Source organism: Podarcis raffonei, chromosome 7 (assembly GCF_027172205.1).
Source record: "Podarcis raffonei isolate rPodRaf1 chromosome 7, rPodRaf1.pri, whole genome shotgun sequence".
Lineage (NCBI taxonomy): Eukaryota > Metazoa > Chordata > Lepidosauria > Squamata > Lacertidae > Podarcis > Podarcis raffonei.
In genome coordinates this window covers 1,530,847-1,552,279 of record NC_070608.1, presented here as the reverse complement: position 1 = coordinate 1,552,279, position 21,433 = coordinate 1,530,847, and the positions used below count along the sequence as shown (strand labels likewise).

Sequence of the window (21,433 nt, the reverse complement as noted above, 5' to 3'; positions counted from 1 at the left end):
GCTTCTGAACTGGGTCCAAGGGCAGCCCCACGCAGAGCGCATTGTAGTAGTCCAGCCTCGAGGTTCCCAGTGCACGAACTATGGCTGTGCAGGAATGGCGAACCAAAGAGAGCTGGGCAAGATGGCGCCTAATGGAGGGAGACTGGGATTTCTGTTTCGATTTTTCCAGTGAGATCTGGAACATTTGCAGTTGCGAATCCCGGGTGTTGGAGAGATTAAGCCAAAAGGCGCCATCTCTAAGTCCAACTTTTCTTTTCAGAGAGGCAAGTGGTCTGGGGACAGCAGCGCTTCTCCTGGCTGCTGGCCGGGCTGGTAGGGGGCCACCACCGTGCTCCGCAAAAAAGGCCCCGCCACGCTGGCAACTGGGAACACGATGTCGGCCGGCTGGGTCAACCAGGCATCGAAGACGGTCTTGTTGGGCGGCATGGCTTGGTCCAAGTCAAGTGAGAGACCCGAGGGATGGGCCAGGGTGGCAGGGGGCCTGGGCAGCAGCTCCCAGTACCCCGGGGGGCTTGTGAAGGGCAGGGGGTTGTAAATCGGCAGGCCCGGGACAGCGGCAAAGGCGGAGAACGGAGGCGGGTAGCTGGGGGGAGCCACCACGTTGGGGGCCACGCACTTGGTGTACGAGGTGGGCAGCTGCTGCAGGTGTGGCCCTCCGGCCCGCGGGGCATCGTCGGAGTCCGAGCTGCTGCTCTCTGGGTCCTGGAGGACCCGGGGGCGCTTGGCCAAGCTGTGGGGCGCGTGCCCCTTCTTGGGCCTCGGCCACCTGGCTTGCCTTCCGTCGGGGGACAGGGACCCCAGGGAAGAGAGGCTGCTGGAGGAGGAGAAGGAACGGAGGGCTGGCAGGCGGCTAGGGGACCGCCAGGGCAGAACTGGGTGCCCTGTGCAGACCTGGTAGATGGGGACGGAGCCCCAAGCATCTAGGGCGGCGGAGGGGCTGTGGGGCAGCTCGGGGGCTGCCCTGGGCTTCCCGCTCAGACCCACGTCCTGGAAGTCGCTGAGCAGGGTGTCGATGCTGATGGGGCTGTTTTGGGGGACCCCTTCGCCGGCCGGGAATGTCCTTGTGTCCTCAGGGGTGGGCATGTTCTGGGGGGCTGGGGGTCTTCCGTTGAGCGGCCAGCCGTGGTACACATAGGGGGCCAGGTCGGCGGCAAACGCCCGCTCTTCCTGCCGGGAGATGGGGGTGTTCTGCAGTTTTAGGGCCTCCGGGGGGATGCGGTTCACATCCACGGTCCAGAAATTCCCCTTGGCCTTGGGCTTGGAGGGGTCCTTCAGCACCTGCGGGAGACGGGAGGGAGGAATGAGGTGCTTTTTATTTTTATTGTTATCAATAATAATAATAAATTTTGATTTATACCCTGCCCTTCCCGGTTCAAAAACCGGGCTCATGGCAGCTAACAACAAATTTAAAACACTTTAAAACACTTTTAATTATAAAAGCAGCATAAAATACAGTATAAAAACATGAATAACAATAAAATTCAAAGTTCAGAAATCAATTTAGCGGAAATAAGCCTTAGATGTATTCTGCTCTGGTCAGACCTCACCTGGAGTACTGTGTCCAGTTCTGGGCACCACAGTTCAAGAAGGACACTGACAAACTGGAACGTGTCCAGAGGAGGGCAACCAAAATGGTCAAAGGCCTGGAAACGATGCCTTATGAGGAACGGCTAAGGGAGCTGGGCATGTTTAGCCTGGAGAAGAGGAGGTTAAGGGGTGATATGATAGCCATGTTCAAATATAGAAAAGGATGTCACATAGAGGAGGGAGAAAGGTTGTTTTCTGCTGCTCCAGAGAAGCGGACACGGAGCAATGGATCCAAACTGCAGGAAAGAAGATTCCACCTAGACATTAGGAAGAACTTCCTGACAGTAAGAGCTGTTTGACAGTGGAATTTGCTGCCAAGGAGTGTGGTGGAGTCTCCTTCTTTGGAGGTCTTTAAGCAGAGGCTTGACAACCATATGTCAGGAGTGCTCTGATGGTGTTTCCTGCTTGGCAGGGGGTTGGACTCGATGGCCCTTGTGGTCTCTTCCAACTCTATGATTCTATTATTCTATTCTATGATTCTATAATTCCCAGGGCTAGCTGGCTGAATTGGTCCTACTTGGTCCAGCGAGGAGACCAGGGGAGAATTAGCTGTGGGGTCTCAGAGAGGGAAATCTTCATAAAAGGGGAGGCAAGGGAAATAAAAGATCAGGCTTAATTCAAATTAAAGGCCAGGCAGAATAACTCTGTCTTACAGGCCCGACGGAAAGAGGTTAAATCCTGCAGGGCCCTGGTCTCCTGGGACAGAGCATTCCACCAGGTCGGAGCCATCACTGAGAAGGCCCTGGCCCTGGTGGAGGATAATCTGACTTCCTTAGGGCCAGGGACCTCTAAACGATGGTTGTTCATGGATCTTGGTGTTCTGTTGGGAGCTGCTAAGAGTGGCTGGGGAAAATAATAATAATAATAATAATAATAATAATAATAATAATAAGCTTATGCTCTGCAATTATCCTGTCCAATTCTGGCCCCTCTTGAAGCGCAGGGTCCCCTTCAGGCCCCAACCCCCCCTCCCTTGCGCCCCCACCTCACCTTGTAGAAACAGTCGTTGGAAGACAGGTTGTGGCGGATCGAGTCCTTCCATCCCTGGTAGCCTTCCTTGAAGAAGGGGAATAGGGTGCTGATCTCTTGGATGATCTGAAAAGAGCAGGAAGCAAATGTGAAAGGATTCCTCGGGAGTCAGTGGGCACTGATCCTGGACAGTGCCCCCTAGAAACGCAGGCAATACTGGGAGATGATATATAATGAGTTGAAAAAAATATTGAAATATACATTTATAAAGAAACCAGAAGCATTCTTATTGGGCATTGTGGGGAGTGATATAAATAGAAAGGAATGCAAGCTCTTTTTATATGCAATAACAGCAGCGAGAATATTATTGGCCCAAAAATGGAAGCAAGAAGAGTTACCGTCGATTGAAGAATGGAGGATGAAGTTAATGGACTATGCAGAACTAGATAAACTAACAGGAAGGATTCGAAACCGGCAGGACCAGAAATTCACGGAAGACTGGAGTAAATTTACGGACTATTTGAAAAGTAATTGTGAAGAACAGACGTTTGTAGGGTTGCAAGAAGTTTTGTGAAGAGTATTATTAGAAGTATTGTAAAAATGGATAAGGGGGAGGAGGATTTGTTAAGAGATGTAAAGGCAATATAAAGTTCAGAAATGCATAAGGAGTGGTGAAAACGGTGGATCATCAGAGGTGCTGATGGAAGTCCAAAAAGATTGTATAAGTGATAAGCTTTGTGGTACATTTTATAATTTATATGTGAAAATTAATAAAAAATATTATATTAAAAAAAAGAAAGAAAAGAAACGCAGGCAATACAACTCTTGGGGAGAAGGAATGGAGAACGGCCGGCTCTGGATTCTAGGATTCTGCAATATCCTTGGAGGGGAGGAGGCCAGAATCTGGTACACAGCGCCATCTGCTGGAATGACCAGAGCTCTGCCATGCAGCTGACCGGGTGACCTTGGACTGGCCACTATCTCCAAGCCTTTCCCGCCTCACAGGGTTGTTGTGACAAGAGGGTAAGATCGGCTGCTTTGAGCTCCTTGGAGCAAAGCTGGGAAATAAACCAAATAAATAAATCGATTCCTGCGGGGGGAAATGGCTGGTCCAAGTATATATTGGATCAGATACGGCATTTTATATTTGCAAAAAGCCTGGGTCAAAACCATCTGTCAAGAGATAAGGGGAAATCGTTATTAAATATTATTAAATGTTACATATTAAGTATGCAGTATTTGACTCCAGACAGGTGATTTAGAATGCAGCGTGGTTCAGGGATGAGGTATACTCATTTCATATTTCATATATTTTTAACTGCAGCTATATCTGAATTGTCTCTGTTATATCCAGCTGCAATTCAATGTATCCCTGTTGTGTTTTATGATTTTCCTGATATTGTAAGTGAGCTGGAACTGGTCTGTGACCGTAATAATAAAATTCTAATTCTTCTAATACAGCGGATTTCTAATTTCTCAATTAACTTGTTTTGGATAAAAGGTTAACTATGCATTATAACTTCGCATTCTATCTAATATTAGGTTACAAAACCACTGCACTCTAATGTGGTTTTATCAAGTTATCTGAATGATGTAGTGAGGAAAAACATATATTTATGAGCTAGTATGAAGCTCTTGACAGCTACAGAAGTTTCAATTGCCACAAAGGGGAATGTTAGCATGACATTAACAGTGAAAACATGGCTGGAATATTGCAGAAATATCAGGTTACAGAGCACATTCAGTTATGGGATGGCTGGAAAAAAGCAATACGACCTTATTTACCAACTTCATGAAGAAAAAACTATAGACCACATATACACTGCTATAATTCATTCGAATTAACATAGTATTAATGAGCTGCAATGACTGTAGTTGTAATATTGGCTTACATTGCATTTTATTCATATTTATGTTAGCGCGCTTTATTGCATTTGGTTCTCTAGAGAGGTCTTTCAATACGAACCAGCCTAGAAGCTATCAGGAAAGAGGAAGATGAACTGATTAAGGGTTTCTAAAAGGGATGACCTGGAGAATTCTCCCCGCCCCACCACAGATAAGCTCTTTTAATGATCCCATCACCTCCTGGCAAATAGAAGGGGAAGAAATGGAGGCAGTGAGAGATTTTACTTTCTTGGGCTCCATGATCACTGCAGATGGTGACAGCAGCCACGAAATTAAAAGACGCCTGCTTCTTGGGAGAAAAGCAATGACAAACCTAGACAGCATCTTAAAAAGTAGAGACATCACCTTGCCAACAAAGGTCCGTATAGTTAAAGCTCTAGTTTTCCCAGTAGTGATGTATGGAAGTGAGAGCTGGACCATAAAGAAGGCTGATCGCCGAAGAATTGATGCTTTTGAATTATGGTGCTGGAGAAGACTCTTGAGAGTCCCATGGACTGCAAGAAGATCAAACGCATCCATTCTTAATGAAATCAGCCCTGAGTGCTCACTGGAAGGACAGATCGTGAAGCTGAGGCTCCAAGACTTTGGCCACCTCAGGAGAAGAGAAGACTCCCTGGAAAAGACCCTGATGTTGGGAAAGATGGAGGGAACAAGGAGAAGGGGAGGACAGAGGACGAGATGGTGGGACAGTGTTCTCGAAGCTACCAGCATGAGTTTGACCAAACTGCGGGAGGCAGTGGAAGACAGGAGTGCCTGGAGTGCTCTGGTCCAGGGGGTCACAAAGAGTCGGACATGACTAAACGATTAAACAACAACAACAAAATGATTGTATTTATAATATTGGCTTACATTGCATTTTATTCATATTTATGTTATCCTTGTAGTGCACTTTATTGCATTTGGTTCTCTAGATAGGTCTTTCAGTATGAACCAGCCTAGAAGCTATCAGGAAATAGATGAACTGATAAAGGGTTTCTAAAAGGGATGACTTGGAGAATTCTCCCCGCCCCACCAGATAGCTCTTTTAATGAGCTATAGACATATCCTGTTCGGAGGATTTGCATTTCCTGCCTTTGCTTTGTTCAAAGCAACCTTTTGAATAGAACAGGTGAGCTGCACCTGAGGGCAAGATGCTGAAGACTGAGCAGTGCTGTGTGTGCTGTCAGATTTAAGCTGTGGGACAGCTCAGTTGCTAAAGCCTGAGACTCTGAATATCATGGTTGTGGGTTCAAAACCTACGCTTGGCAAAAGATTCCTGCATTGCAAGGGGCTGGATTATCCTCATGGTCCTTTCTGACTCTGCAATTCTGTGATAACCTAAGTCAGAGGTTTTCAACCAGTTTGCTGTGCATAGCTATCAACTTTTCCCTTTTCTTGCGAGGAATCCTATTCAGAATAAGGGAATTTCCCTTAAAAAGGGGGGAAAGTTAACAGCTATGGTGCTGTGGCACCCTGGGGTGCCTTGAATTGATGGTCAGGGATGTCCTCTTGAAGCCTTAGATTAGCAGTACCCGGAGGTCCAGCGGTCCGCCAACCCCGTGGCCAGAGGGGAAAAACAATTCCAGAGACTTCTTGGTCAGAGAAAAGAGTTTTATTGCAAATCTGTGCACAGAGACAGTCAGCAGAATATAGTTTCTGAAATCTGACTGTGTTGTTACCATGTTCAGCAAGCATTTTTATACCTGAAAGCATTCACCCTCCTCCCATACCTCCCCCCAAAACTTCCCCAATCAGCTTGGCAAGTTTTCAACTCATTCCCTTTTAGGGCATATCAATATTTGCTGGCTAAGGCTGCTAGCTAAGCACTTCCTCTGCTGGTTAAGCATTTTCTCTGCTCAGTAAGCACCCCCTCCCACCTTCTTGTACACGTGTCTTTCTTTTGCTAGCTAAGCATTCCCTTCGTATCTCTTCTTATCTTGCATTACTTAAAGCAGAAGCAAAGCAGGAAACATCTTGCTAGTGGTTTTTAGTTGACAGCAGTTTTTGGCTAGGCAGGAAACGACCTTCTGACCTGTAGCTAGCATCAGCAGTTTCAGATAGCTGGTTAGACAGGAAACGGCCTCCTGACCTGTCTGATTTAGGCTTTGCAAATAACTGCATTTTTGAGTTTGAGCTTGTGTAGCCATCCTAGCAGAGTGCCGGAATTTACTATGTGTAGATAATATTAATGATTAACCGTTCCCCTCTCCCTTCACTCCCTCCTCTTCTTCTGAACAACCTAATACTTAGGTTCGTTCTGGGGTATGGGCCTATACTCCCTCATCACAGCGATGACTGTGGGTCCTAGCTTCCGTGACAGGAGTCTTTGCATCATTTGCTGCAAGCATTGCAATAAGCAGGGGATACAGAGGCAAAGAAGCAAAAGGATTAATAGCGGTCCTGCCAATAATACTATAACATTCCTGAGCCAACTGCCATCAGGGAGCCAGGAATACAACCAACCCCATAGATCACCTCCTGTAGTTTTCAGCGGGTTCCTGGCTATCATTGTTTCCATGTGATCAATGGTGGCTGAAATGCTGACATTATTATCTGGGACATATCTATTTTATTGCTGAAGGGCCCACTGATACTCGTGCTCTATCAGCTGCCTTGCTTTTTGGGAGGTTGTGTCCCACCTCTCTGAGGAGGAGCCTATTACCTTAACCAATTTTCCCACCTGTCCTTGTGGATGCTTAATACTCTCATGATTTCTTCCCAACACACTGTATCCGAAAGGGGCTTCTCCCTCTACATATATTAACATATACCCACAGGAATATATATATCCACCCTTGCAGAGGCCTGACACACGGAGTGACCATATCAAAGAGTTCTGGCCCCAATATCAAAAGTCCTGGCGGTGCCTCAGAATTTGCTGGGAAAAAAAAGTCTCTACGTTGGGGACGCTGCCCGCGGGCGTCCCTCCCATCCACTTGTCCAGTCGTCTGGCGCTCTTCTGGAGATGGTTAGCTTCAGAGGATCATCAGGATTTGGTGTAACTGTCCAATCTAAAATAGCCTTCTTCACTTAAGTGTGGTGGACCCAAGGGGTGAGGTCAGCAACTTTAACAGCAATGGGCCTGGGTCCACCTGTTAAGACAGAGAGAAAATCTCGGGAGAATTACTGCACATAATTATCAAACTGCACATTTTGACTAACATGGGGGGTTATTGCAAAACTGAGTGGACAAAGGCTGGTCCATTGTCAGATCCTATTGACCTAGGTAGTCCATAGCGGGGAATGATCTCCCTAAGCAGGCACCTGGTTACTTCAAATGCCTTTTCAGTCTTTGTGGGCCATGCTTCGACCCATCCGGTGTAGGTGCACACTGCCACCAGCAGGTAGCGGTGTAGTCCACAACGGGGTAATTCAGTAAAGTCCACGACAAGATCTTCCATAGGTGCCGTTCCACTGTGCTGAATCCCTGGGGGAGCCAGTGGTCCGGTTCTGGGATTATTCTTTTGACATAGCGGGCACTTCCTGGAAATCTGGGCTGCCAGTTGATAAAGGTGGGCTATGTAGAAGCACTGCTTCAGCTGTCTGGTTGTGGCATCTGGTCCCATGTGGGTGGACTCATGGTATCTCTGAGCAATCTGCCGAGAAAGGGACTCTGGAATCCATATTCTGTCATCATGAGTAAGGTACCATCCTTCTTTGGTTAATGTCAGTTCCTGGGCGTCTGCAGTGTCCTTTTCCTGCTTGGTATAAGCTGGCTTGTCAGCGGTGCTTAAAATTTCTTCTGGGACCAGGGCTCCAATAACCGAGGTGGGGGCTAGTTCCCGAGCTGCTTCCTTGGCCACTCTGTCTGCCAATCGATTTCCTCTGGCCACTTCTCCTGGTCCAGTTTTGTGGCCATAGCAATGGATAACTGCCACTGCCTCGGGCTCCCATACTGCATCCAGGAGGTCCAATAAGGCTTGTGGGTGGGCCACCTGATTTCCTCTGGAGGTCAAGCAGAGCTGGGACTGCATGCGGGGTCACACAAACAGTGTCTTGGCCAAAAGTAAATTTGTCTGCTTTGTTCAGTAGGGTGGCTACTGCCACAACTGCTCTCATGCATGGCGGTAAGCCTTGTTCTGTAGGCGTCAGGCGCTCAGATAGGTATGCCACGGGCTGCTGCCAGCTTCCCAATTTTTGGCACAAAACGCCTTTCGCTGTCCCTTGGTCCTCATCCACGAATAGAGTAAAGGGTTTCTCAGGGTTTGGGATGCCAAGCGCTGGGGCTTGCTGTAGTGCCCTCTTCAAATCCACGAAGGCTTGCTGTTGTTCTGTGCCTCAAACAAAGGGGTCTCTCTCAGTTCCTCTGGTTGACTCATGTAGAGGCTTGGCAATGATGCTGTAATTAAATATCCATATCCTACAAAATCCTGCAGACCCCAGAAAGCCACGGAGTTCTCTGCAGTTCTTTGGCTCTGGTATCAGGATAATAGCCTGCTTCCTTTCTTCACTGGTAACAAAAGGGTGTTCCACTGTGATTGGCATTGCCTCAAGATCCTATGTTGGAGCAGTCGCTCTAGATGCACCTACACTCCTTCAGTCGCCCTTCGTGGGATGGGATACTTATTTACTGCAACAGGATTGACAAATGGCTTGGGCTTCACGATTATTGGTGGGATATTCTTTGCCATTCCTGGGGGGTTCACTTGTTCCAGAATACTGGCGGGGATGGGTCCCTCCTCTTCTTTTATTATCATGAGGCGCCAGTACTCCCTCAGGGGTGCCTCCACAACCAGTTCCCCAAGTGACATAGTGGACAATGTGGCTTCTCCCGATGGCTTAAAAGTAATTTGGGCTTGCAACTTTACCAACAAATCTCTTCCTAATAATAGAATAGGGCATTCTCTCTTCCAGTGCCCTTCCTGTCGGCAGATGGCGCACTGATTCCTCCCCAGACGGCTTCGCCCTCCTCCCCGGGCACTTCCTCTTTTCTGAGGGGTGGGGGCGGCTGCCTGTAATGTCATCAACTTCCTTGTTTGATACTTCTCCTTTTTTCTCTGGGCCTCCTCATCTCTCTGATTGTAAGTGGTTTGAGCTATTTCCAACATCTATTCCAGCCCATGGCCGATGCACCCCTCATGCTTCTGGATTTTTTCTTTTGGCGAATATTGGACGCTGCCTGAGCTACAAAGGCAGCCTTTATAATGGGGCGTTGGCAATATCATCTGGGTTCTCCTCAAAGGTAGGGTTCTAATTTCTCCAATTGCACACATCAGCACTTGAAAAAGGCACATGTTGGACTGTATAAGTGCAAGGTGGTGCTTCCCCACCCTGTCCTGGGGGGCTGGTGGGTCATACACTCTGCATAGAGGCATCATTGCAGTCCCACCCTTTTTCTGTGCCTTATGGGACTTATAGAGGGACGCACTGGTTGCTGCTTCTATCCATTCCTTCTGCCATTACTTCCCTTGTGTTGGGAAACATCCTGCTGCTGCCAACAAATGGGAACTAACATCCACTTCTTTCGCATAGGGTTGTACATACTGTTGCAATCTCAATGTCTGATACTGTGTCCACATTTTTCCTTTCTTTGCTAACTCAATTAGTCCCTTCATAAACTCCTCATCATCCTCTTCCTCTTCGCTCTCTAATTCATCAACCTTGGAGGGTTCAGGCTGAGGGCCGGCTCCTCCCTAGTCCTGGGGCCCTGGGCCTGGGGGATTCGCTAGAGGGGCAGTTGGTGGAGCATAGGGTGGCGGCGGTTTAATGACTTCCCCCTCTTCTCCTTCTGGCTCTGGTATCACCGGGGGCTTTTCTGCCTTCCCTGCCGGTCGAACTGTACAGATTGTATTTCGTGGGGCGTCGCCTTGGCAGGCTTTCAACCACGGTGGATTCTTTTCTACATTGGTTTTCCAAGTAGAAATATAAGGGATCTGGTCTGGGTGGATGTTCAAGATATTTTGATATAGTGGGCTGATTAGTTGCAAATCAAAGCTCCCCTCCGAGGGCCAGTTAGTTTGTTGGGGCCAATCAACTTCACACAATGTCCTCATCCTCTGTCTTCTCAATTTGAACCCCCAATCATCATGCTTTGTGGCCGCTTTCCAGTTCTTTAAAAAACATTTCAGAGGACTACGTTAGCTTGCCCCAGACCCCATTTTTTTTTTTTTCCAGATACCCCGCACCTAATGGGCTGTAAATTCTTTCACACTCCACGCACTACAGATTGTGACCTGCCGAGGTCGCCCTGGCAGAAAATGCACAACCCTGCAATCGCTCGGCCAAGGGGAACGCTAGGCCCCGACCCACACTTGACAACAATTCAGTCACTGGGGTATCCGACATGCAACATATAACATACAAATCACACCATTATAATTTCAACATGCAACACACAAAACACACCAATACAATTTCCCCTCTGTTTCCCTTTTACCCAACCTTACTGGCGGCAAACTACTGCAATCGGCCAGTTCCCTTCCTGGCGGCCCTCTGCACAACCAGGTGAGGCTTGATCAGACCTCGCCCCCCTTTTCCTTGGGGCCCACGCCCTTTCCCTTGGGCTTACCGTTTTCCGCTGCGGATTCCCTCCTTCGGCCGTCCTCTTTTCTCTCCCGACTGGGTGTCTCGGCTCAGGCACAGCGTGGCGATCTCCCCCTACGAACTGGCAGGGTGCGCGCTGGAGATTGCGAGCGCTGGTCCTGGTTGCTCACCCGGTCGAGTCTGGCCCCTCGGTCCACCTTTCGTGGGGTGGGGACCCATCCCGGACACGAGCCCCCAAAATGAAGCCTTAGATTAGCAGTACCCGGAGGTCCAGCGGTCCGCCAACCCCGTGGCCAGAGGGGAAAAACAATTCCAGAGACTTCTTGGTCAGAGAAAAGAGTTTTATTGCAAATCTGTGCACAGAGACAGTCAGCAGAATATAGTTTCTGAAATCTGACTGTGTTGTTACCATGTTCAGCAAGCATTTTTATACCTGAAAGCATTCACCCTCCTCCCATACCTCCCCCCAAAACTTCCCCAATCAGCTTGGCAAGTTTTCAACTCATTCCCTTTTAGGGCATATCAATATTTGCTGGCTAAGGCTGCTAGCTAAGCACTTCCTCTGCTGGTTAAGCATTTTCTCTGCTCAGTAAGCACCCCCTCCCACCTTCTTGTACACGTGTCTTTCTTTTGCTAGCTAAGCATTCCCTTCGTATCTCTTCTTATCTTGCATTACTTAAAGCAGAAGCAAAGCAGGAAACATCTTGCTAGTGGTTTTTAGTTGACAGCAGTTTTTGGCTAGGCAGGAAACGACCTTCTGACCTGTAGCTAGCATCAGCAGTTTCAGATAGCTGGTTAGACAGGAAACGGCCTCCTGACCTGTCTGATTTAGGCTTTGCAAATAACTGCATTTTTGAGTTTGAGCTTGTGTAGCCATCCTAGCAGAGTGCCGGAATTTACTATGTGTAGATAATATTAATGATTAACCGTTCCCCTCTCCCTTCACTCTGTCCCTCTTTCCTTTCCTTCCCTCCCTCTTCTAATGTCTCCCAAAGACATGAGCAGCCGCAGGATCACATTCATCCGGTGCTCTACCGGCTACACTGGCTCCCGGTGGAATACAGGAGCTGGTTTTGACCTTTAAAGCCCTATACGGCCTAGGACCCACGTACCTACGGGACCACCTCTCCTGGTATGTCCCACGGAGGACCTTAAGGTCCACAAATGACAACATTCTGGAGGTCCCAGGTTGCAAGGTGGTTAGATTGGTCTCAGCTAGGGCCAGGGCCTTTTCAGTACTGGCCCCGACTTGGTGGAATGCTCTGTCCCAAGAGACTAGGGCCCTGCGGGACTTGACATCTTTCCTCAGGGCCTGCAAGAAAGAGCTGTTCCACCAGGCTTTGGCCAAGGCACAGCCTGACCCCCTTCTTTGGTCATCCTCACAGAACTCTAGCCCAATGGTTGCCATTAATTTGATTCTGAATTGATTTTAGAATGTATTTTAATTAATTGATTGCGATTTTATGTAAACTGTGTTACTTTTATTGTTAGTCGTTCTGAGCCTGGCTTCGGCTGGGGAGGGCAGGATAGAAATTATTATTATTATTATTATTATTATTATTAGCCCTGATCCTGCCATTGCTGGCTCCCAAGATAAGGTGCTGGCCTCGCTTTCACCTTTGGCCAGTCTCCGTTGGGCCACTAAGACTGCGGGCATCCTCTGCCCTGTGGGGCAGCGTGAGGAACCCCCCTCTAATTTTTTTGGGGGGGAGAAGCTTAGAGACCAGGGGTGGCAGCAGCGGCTGCGCAAAGGACTCCCAAGGAGAGGGGAGAGGAGAGGAACCCCGGGGGGGGGCAGGTTTGGAAAAGGATGAGGGGCTGCCGGCTCTGCAAGCAAAGGGTGACCTAACTGGATGCTTATGCCCCCCAGGGGTGCCACAGAAATAATGTACAGTGGACGCTCAGGTTGCGAGCGTGATCCGTGTGGGATGCACGTTCGCAACCCGCAGCTGCGCATGCGTGGGTTGCGATTCGGCACTTCTGTGCATGCACAAAGCGCAATTTAGCGCTTCTGCGCATGCACGACCACCGAAACCTGGAAGTAACCCGTTGCGGTACTTCCAGGTTTCGGCGGTCTGTAACCCGAAAAAACACAACCTGAAGCGGACGCAACATGAGGTATGAGTGTAGTTGGTCAAGGGAGCCATGGACTCAAAAAGGATGAAAACCTCTGGCTTAATTGCATTCCCCACCAGAGATGGAACAGGATGCCCCCTTCTGGGCAGCCTCTGCAACTGCAAAGTGAGAGACTCATGGAGTCGAGTTCCTCAGGGGTCAGATGCTCACAATGGGCCAATTTTAGCACAGACTCTCCATTTCCAGCCAACACGGGTGACGCGGGTGGCACTGTGGGTAAAACCTCAGCGCCTAGGACTTGCTGATCAGAAGGTCGGCGGTTCGAATCCCCGTGACGGGGTGAGCTCCCGTTGCTCGGTCCCAGCTCCTGCCCACCTAGCAGTTCGAAAGCACATCAAAGTGCAAGTAGATAAATAGGTACCGCTTCGGCGGGAAGGTAAACGGCGTTTCTGTGCGCTGCGCTGGTGCTGGCTCGCCAGAGCAGCTTCGTCACGCTGGCCACGTGACCTGGAAGTGTCTTCGGACAGCGCTGGCTCCCGGCCTCTTAAGTGAGATGAGCACGCAACCCCAGTCGGTCACGACTGGCCCGTACGGGCAGGGGTATCTTTACCTTTACCTTTACCTTTACTCCATTTCCAGCCAACACCAGTTGAAGCTGAGAAACCACCAAGTTCCCTTCAGCATCTTCAGCACTCGGTCAACTTCAGACCTGTACCAGATCCTGCACTGGAGGGGGTTGGACTAGATGACCGTAGGGGAGACCCCTTCCAACTCTACTATGATTCATATTTAATAAAATTTATTATTATTATTATTATTATTATTATTATTATTATTATTATTACCCCGCCCTTACCGGTTCAGAAAACCGGGCTCAGGGTGGCTAACCACAAATTTAAAACACTTAATTGAGGCAACAAAAAACAGCATAAAACGTGAAGAACAATAAATTCAGAATTCAAAAATCAATTTAGGGGGGAAATCCATCCAATGAACATTAGATGATCACCAGGGCTAGCTGGCTGAATTAGTCCTATTTATCATTTATATTGATCATCAAATTGTCAATAAGAGAAGCTGTACTTCTTAGCCTGCCTTCCAGCTGTCCAGACAAGGCGTGAGGGAGGGAGCTTTTGAAACCACCTTGAACCAGGTAAGACATTGACCTGACTCCTCATGTGGGAGAAAACCTGGATGACCCAAAAATGTAAACAGAGGAAAAACTGCCTTCGGTGCCATCCACCCCTTGAGGCTTGCAGGAAAGAGTTCAGCTGGGTGTGCTTTTCTGCATAGAGAGGGGCAGAAAAGGAACTTTCCCCCATCCGATTGAGACCCAGGTCTGCATGGCCACGAATTGTAACTGCTTGCCGTTCTCCAGCTGTGGGTCCCCAGACGTTGTTGGACTACAACTCCCATCATCCCTGAGCTCTGGCCTTGGTAGCTAGGGGTGATGGGAGTTGTAGTTCAACAACATCTGGGGACCCACAGGTGGAGAAAGGCTGGACCTGAAAGGCCTCGCAACCGACTCCCAAATTAGGGAGCCCGGCACCACCCCCCTGTTTCGAGCATCACTCTTGTGGCTTAGGGCCCTTGTATTTACGGGACCGCCTCTCCTGGTCTGCCCCGCGGAGGACCTTAAGGTCCATGAATAATCATAGTTTAGAGGTCCCTAAGGAAGTCAGATTAACCTCTACCAGGGTCAGGGCCTTCTCTGTGGTGGCTCCGACCTGGTGCAATGCTCTGTCCCCTAAGACCAGGGCCCTGCAGGATTTAACCTCCTTCCGCAGGGCCTGTAAGACAGAGCTATTCCGCCTGGCTTTCAATTTGAACTTTTATTCCCCTTCCTTCCCTCCCCCTCCCCTTTTTATGAAGATTCCCCGCTCTGGGATCCCACAGCTAATTCTCCCCTGGTCTCCTCGCTGGCCCAGATAGGACTAATTTAGCCAGCTAGCCCTGGGGATCATCTAATGTTTATTGGATGGCTTTCCCCCCAAAATTGATTTTTGAATTCTGAATTTATTGTTATTCACGTTTTATATTGTATTTTATGCTGTTTTTTGTTGCATCAATTAAGTGTTTTAAATTTCTTGTTAGCCGCCCTGAGCCTGGTTTTCTGAACCGGGAAGGGCGGGGTATAAATAAAAAACTATTATTATTATTATTATTAAGCAGCTGTACCTGCCTCTCACTGCCAGAAATACAAGCTTCTAATAATTAAACGTTTCCTGCAACACACGGGGCTGGACTAGATGACCCTTGGCAACTCGACAATTCTATGAGTCTCTTAATTTCTTTTCTGGGATAGAGGTAGAGGATGTCTGGAACAGGAAACGGGAACCGTATCTCGCCATTCTCCCACGTTGAGATCCAAAGCTGGCTTCCAATGTTTAAAAACCCACATAGGTAACCCTGGCCCACCCCATAATAATAATAATAATAATAATAATAATAATAATAATAATAAATAATTAATAATAATAATATTTTTTATTTATACCCTGCCCTCCCCGGCCAGAGCCAGCCTCAGGGCGGCTAACACCAATAATATAAAACCACAGTAAAAACGTAATAGGGGAATAAGAGAGGGAGGAAAAAAGCAAAAACAAAAAAACCCGAATTTAAAATACAGGTTAAAATGCAATTTAATAATCTTGAGGGCTGCAGTTCTGCGTAGCCATCAGGGCCAGATTTCGGTTTGACGAGGAGGTCCTAAGCTGCTGAAGGTAATGGGGCCCTTTATATGTCCAGCTGTCCTTTGTCAGCAGCAAATTGTCGCTGCTTTTTGTGTTGAATATATGCTATATGGTAATTTATGGACCTACCGGTAATAGGTATCTAAAGCCATTTGCATGTAACAAAATATGTATTTTATCAGAGCAAGTGTTGAACTGAAATACAATACATCCAGGTTGTTTTTTCCTTTAAATTTTTTTTGGGGGGCCCTAAGCTATAGCTTGTTTAGCTTATACCAGGGGTCAGCAAACTTTTTCAGCAGGGGGCCGGTCCACTGTCCCTCAGACCTTGTGGGGGGCCAGACTATATTTTTTGGGGGGGAAATGAACGAATTCCTATGCCCCACAAATAACCCAGAGATGCATTTTAAATAAAAGGACCCATTCTACTCATGTAAAAACACACTGATTCCCAGACTGTCTGGATTGAGAAGGCGATTGGGCCGGATCCATAGCTGTCAACGTTTTCCTTTTTTACGGGAAATTCCCTTATTCCGAATAGGATTCCTCGCAAGGAAAGGGAAATGTTGACAGCTATGGCCGGATCCGGCCCCTGGGCCTTAGTCTGCCCACCCAGGGGTCTTCAGAGTTAGGAGAACTGGGGGGGGGTCATTGAGTGGGGAAGCTTAGGGTCTGGATGGATAAAGGTAATCTTTGCCACTGACCCAAGAAGCCTGTTATCTCCCCAGGCACCTGTCAGCTGAGCAGGCTTATTCCTCCTACTGTATCTAGTGTAAATATCTTCCCCACATCATCCATGGGTCAGAGATCAGTCAAGCCAGATGGGGATTAGCGCCAGCAGGGTGCAAATTGCTTTGGTGGAGGGGAGAGGAATGTTGCATTGGAATAATGCAGCATCACTCGAACTCGCCTCCCTGCTGGTGCCCTCTCTCTCCAAGCCCTCTCAATTGTCTGTTGCATCACCCAGGCAGCCACTCCCAAGACATTTGCCCAGGAGATCCACAGGGGCATCAAATCGAGCCAGATCTGGGTCAGGCTGCACACTTACCGGAGAGTAAGCCACACTCCGTGCAGACATCACAAGAGCAAAATCCAAACTTCAAGGAAAGAAACTTAATCAATACAGTGGTCCCTTGGTTCTCAAACGAGGGACCCAGCTGAAAAAGTTTGCTGACCCTTGCTGAAGACTATAAGCAGGAGCCAGGATAAATTTCCAGAGGGACCTTCCACAAAGCGTTGCCAAAAGGTAGTCCTTGACTCTCAATAGCAATGGCCAAGCCCGACCGCTTGGGTCGAGGGCCTCTGAGAATGCACAGAGTGCCTCTCAAACATATTAATTGTGTTTGAGCCCACCTTTCCGCTAAGGGCCTCCAGGTGGCGACGTGGTTCTCTCCATCCTTGTGTCATCCGCACAACAGCCCTGTGAGGTAAGCTCAGCTGAGAAGCAGCAACCGGCCTTTGAGGCCACACCCAGTAAGCTTCACTGCCAAGGGACGGGGATTCGAACCCTGGTCACTGGCGGAGGAACATGATCCTGGTGGGGTGCCATCGCGGCTGCTCCGCCACTGATCCTGGTCTCCCACTTCCTAGTCCAGTGCTCTAACCATTGCACCACCGCTGCCTTTCCAATTTCTAAACTTCACCCTGCACCCTGTATGCTGCCCTGTTTTTCAGCCACAATATATTCTGGTCCTATATTGCATGACAATATATTTTGATCAACATCAAAAAAACGAAGATCATGGCCACTGGTCCCATCACCTCCTGGCAAATAGAAGGGGAAGAAATGGAGGCAGTGAGAGATTTTACTTTCTTGGGCTCCATGATCACTGCAGATGGTGACAGCAGCCACGAAATTAAAAGACGCCTGTCCTTGGGAGAAAAGCAATGACAAACCTAGACAGCATCTTGAGAAGTAGAGACGTCACCTTGCCAACAAAGGTCTGTATAGTTAAAGCCATGGTTTTCCCAGTAGTGATGTATGGAAGTGAGAGCTGGACCATAAAGAAGGCTGATCGCCGAAGAATTGATGCTTTTGAATTATGGTGCTGGAGGAGACTCTTGAGAGTCCCATGGACTGCAAGAAGATCAAACCTCTCCATTCTGAAGGAAACCAGCCCTGAGTGCTCACTGGAAGGACAGATCGTGAAGCTGAGGCTCCAGTACTTTGGCCACCTCATGAGAAGAGAAGACTCCCTGGAGAAGACACTGATGCTGGGAAAGATGGAGGGCACAAGGAGAAGGGGGCGACAGAGGACGAGATGGTTGGATAGTGTTTTCGAGGTTACCGGCATGAGTTTGACCAAACTGCGGGAGGTAGTGGAGGACAGAGGTGCCTGGCGTGCTCTGGTACATGGGGTCACGAAGAGTCGGACACGACTAAACGACTAAACAACAACAACAACATATTGCATGAATGAACCCCTTTGCTCCCCCAAGGATGGCCGTCGCTCCTCCAAACTAGTTATTCCCCAGAATTACACCCGTGGCTGTAATTCAGAGGCATAAGGCCCACTCTCATCGCCTTCAAAGGACTCTCAGCCAGCATCATCGACATCTAGTGGCAGGGAGTTCCATAGATTAACCCTGCACTGAGTGGGAAAAGTATATACACCCCTTCGTCCAAAATCTGCTGCAGGAAGAACCACAAATTGTAGGCTTCTGGGAGAGGGAGAAATTCTTCTCAAGAGTAGAGCCACTCAAATTAACGGAGCTAAATCACTCAGGGTCATTCATTTCAATGGGTCTAGCCTGGGGACGACTAATAATAGATATAACACTTTTTTTTCTGCCCCAAGTTCTCCATATAATCCAAATTAGAATTATCATGAATGAATAAAAATAACCTGGGCTAATTATCCTATGGTCTTTTAAACTGGGGGAGGTGTGTATTGATCTTGTTTGTTACCATGTTATGTATTTTTCTGTTTTTATATTGTAAACCACTGATGTATTATAATAATAATAATAATAATAATAATAATAATAATAATAATAGTAATAATAATAATAATAATAATAATAATAATGTGTTTTTCTTATTAAAACCTGAATTATTGTACTCCCTCTTTAGTTTCCTCCACCCTGAATTGCACAAAAACCAAACATCTCCCCCCTTCTAAAAATACTATCAAGGGGTTTTTGGTGAGGATGGCTTCCCCCATGCAGAGGTGTTGGAAGGGGGCGGGAAGAGGAGATTCTTAGATATCCCAGAGGGCTTTTTATCTTGCTGAAGCAGCTTAGCACAGCTGGGGGGGGGGGGAGAGAAACGGGTATCTGGAAGTAAATATTCCCTCAATTTCAGAGATAATAAAGGCTTGGAGCAAGGCATTTTGCTAACTGGTTTGGGAAGGAGCAGTCCTTAGGCAGATAAGAGCCCTGGTCTTTGAAATCCTAGCCCTAGCCTGACCCCAGGATGATCTAGAATATTTGTTTCATTTCCTAAAAGGTATACACCGCTTGATTGCAAAAAAACCAAAATCCCTCAAAGCACCAGTAAGGAAATTTGACAACAATCTTAGACTTCTGAAAAGTTAAAATAGATGAAAACAGGATTAAATCTCGCATTTCAGGGGGTTGGACTAGATGATCCTAAGCTCCCTTCCAACTCTACAGTTCTAAATATCTAGCTAGGCTGGTCTGAACAAAAATGTTCCCATCGGGCGCTGAATATCAATAGGCAGGGGGTTCCAAAGTGTATAGGTGCCACCACGCTAAAAGATTGAATTTCTGCAAATGTGGGGAGGGTGTTATTTTGGATCGAAGTGGTTGAATGGGTCCGTATGGGGTAAGACAATCTCTGATGGGTAAATAGAGAGCAATCCTGATTACTTGGACCAGAATGAAGCCCTGGAAGAGGGGCAGGCACTCTCATAAAAACATGAGCAGCCTTGCTTTTACTCTCCTGCAAGAGACCCTGGAAAGCAGCAATGGTTGCAAGACAAGGGAGCCCATTCTCTGCACAAGCCAAGGGATGTCAGAATTTCAAATACATCCCGCAATCCTGAAAGATCAAAGTGGAAACTAAGTCCCCATGATTTGGAAAGAGCTGTTGCGTTAAGGCAGCCTGTTCTGCAGCCTTTGAGGGACGAATTAAACTCCAGTTGAATTGTGAGGCTCCACAAGGATCGGGCCCAGCTTTTCCAGCATCACAGAAATCACAAGAAGTATCCCTGCAAGTAAGTTCAGGAAAGCTCCAAGCCTAAAAAAGGTCAAGATGAAATCCTTACGTTTTCTGGGCTCAAACACATTGTACAAGGCAAAGGATATTAATCCTAGGGCCGCTGAATTCGTAATGGAAGCAAATGCCATTAAGTCCTGAGCAGTAAAAAATTCCCATTTGACCGTAATAAATTATCTGTCTATTCCAGAATCCTGTTCTCACAGCAGCCAACCTGATGCCCATCGTGGGAAAACAACAAACAGGATCTGAGCACAAGAGCCTTCTCTCTCCTTTCCTGAAATTTCCAGTAACTGCCTCCAGCTGTGGTGGCAAAGCCCAGCCATTCTGGCTAGTAGCCCATGAATTTATCCATTCCTCTTTAAAAGCCAGCCAAGTTGGGGGCCATCTCTGCCTCCTGCAGTTTAACTCTGGGCTGCCTGGAGGACTTACTTTTACTCATCCTGAATCTCCCAGCACTCAGCTTCCTGGGATGCTGTGCAATTTTATAAACATCTATTGCCTCGCCTCAAAGAGAGAACCAATTCTAGGACCTTCCCTAGACATCTGAAGGCAGCTTTTACAGTCGGGTGTATCCTGTAAATTCTGTTGGAAGCTGCCCAGAGTGGCTGGGGCAACCCAGTCAGATGAGCTGGGTACAAGCAATAAATAATAATAATAATGATGATGATGATAGCTTTTTCTCTAAAGAGTCTCCTTTTTTCATAGGAGAGTTGCTCCATCTGCGCCATCATTTTGGTGGCCCTTTTCTGCTCCTTTCCCAATTCCACAATATCCTTTTGTAGGGACGCCCCCCCTCGCCCCCCACCCCTCTGATCATCTTACCTGGGACAATTTAAGCTTCCGGCTTGGAGAGGTCTGGATGGCCAGTGCAATCATTGCCAAATAGGTGTAGGGGGGCTTGGGGTGACGGTGGTAGTTTTTCTTCTTCCTCTTTGCTTTTCTGCCCGCTTCCTTGGCCAGACCCTCGCCCTGCCGGCCACCAGGCTCCTCGGCAGACCCCAGAGCTTCCTTGCCCCCCGGGGTGGGGTCCTGGCCCAGGGTGCCATTCTCAGGATTTTGCTGTGGAGTGGAGGTGGCAGACATTGCTGCTGCTGCTGCTGCCTCCGCCTGGGAGAGCCTGAAGGGTTGGTCAACTGACCTAGGATAAACAGCTTGTTGCCCTAAAGGAGGAGGAAGATTTGGAACCCATTCATGTCTTTATCATGCTGATGATGGAATCTCAGCCTGGAGATGGAGATCCTGCAGGGCAGAAGGGTGTGAGGGGAGGGGCGCAGGGGCCAGTTGGCAAACCATTAACATCTGGCTGCTAATCTCTGGGACAGAGATCCAGAGCCTGGGTTAGCCCCATGAGATGCCTACTGCAGGCATGCGGAGGTGGAGGATTTGCACCTCTTGGTAGCGGCGCCTAATGGTGCTGCCATTTGCAACGGGCACACCAAACATCTGGAGCAGAACCAGGTCCCCGGGCTAAACAGGAGCCCACAAACTGGAGTTTTAATTCGTAGCGAGCAACCTATCCTTTCCCTGGCAGGGTGGTTCTTGATCGATGAATCACAGA

At 48.1% G+C, this 21,433-nt stretch overlaps 1 protein-coding gene across 1 annotated transcript; it reads right to left on the bottom strand.

Annotated features, from left to right (window-relative positions):
- Positions 1-255: 255 nt before the first annotated feature.
- Positions 256-20,958, bottom strand: FOXH1 (forkhead box H1). Its single transcript, XM_053395074.1, has 3 exons — positions 20,698-20,958; positions 2,578-2,682; positions 256-1,278 (listed from the first exon to the last, which is right to left on the bottom strand). Exons 1-3 carry the CDS (start codon positions 20,956-20,958, stop codon positions 256-258), a joined length of 1,389 nt encoding a protein of 462 aa, XP_053251049.1.
- Positions 20,959-21,433: the final 475 nt, after the last annotated feature.

What these genes read in the sequence shown, in the direction of transcription:
- FOXH1 (XM_053395074.1), bottom strand. Translation starts at nt 20,958, where the DNA reads ATGTCTGCCACCTCCACTCCACAGCAAAATCCTGAGAATGGCACCCTG. An exon ending in GGAAGCTTAAATTGTCCCAG is followed by an intron (nt 2,683 to 20,697) that starts GTAAGATGATCA and finishes TGCTCTTTTCAG; the next exon opens with ATCATCCAAGAGATCAGCAC. An exon ending in CCAACGACTGTTTCTACAAG is followed by an intron (nt 1,279 to 2,577) that starts GTGAGGTGGGGG and finishes CGTCTCCCGCAG; the next exon opens with GTGCTGAAGGACCCCTCCAA.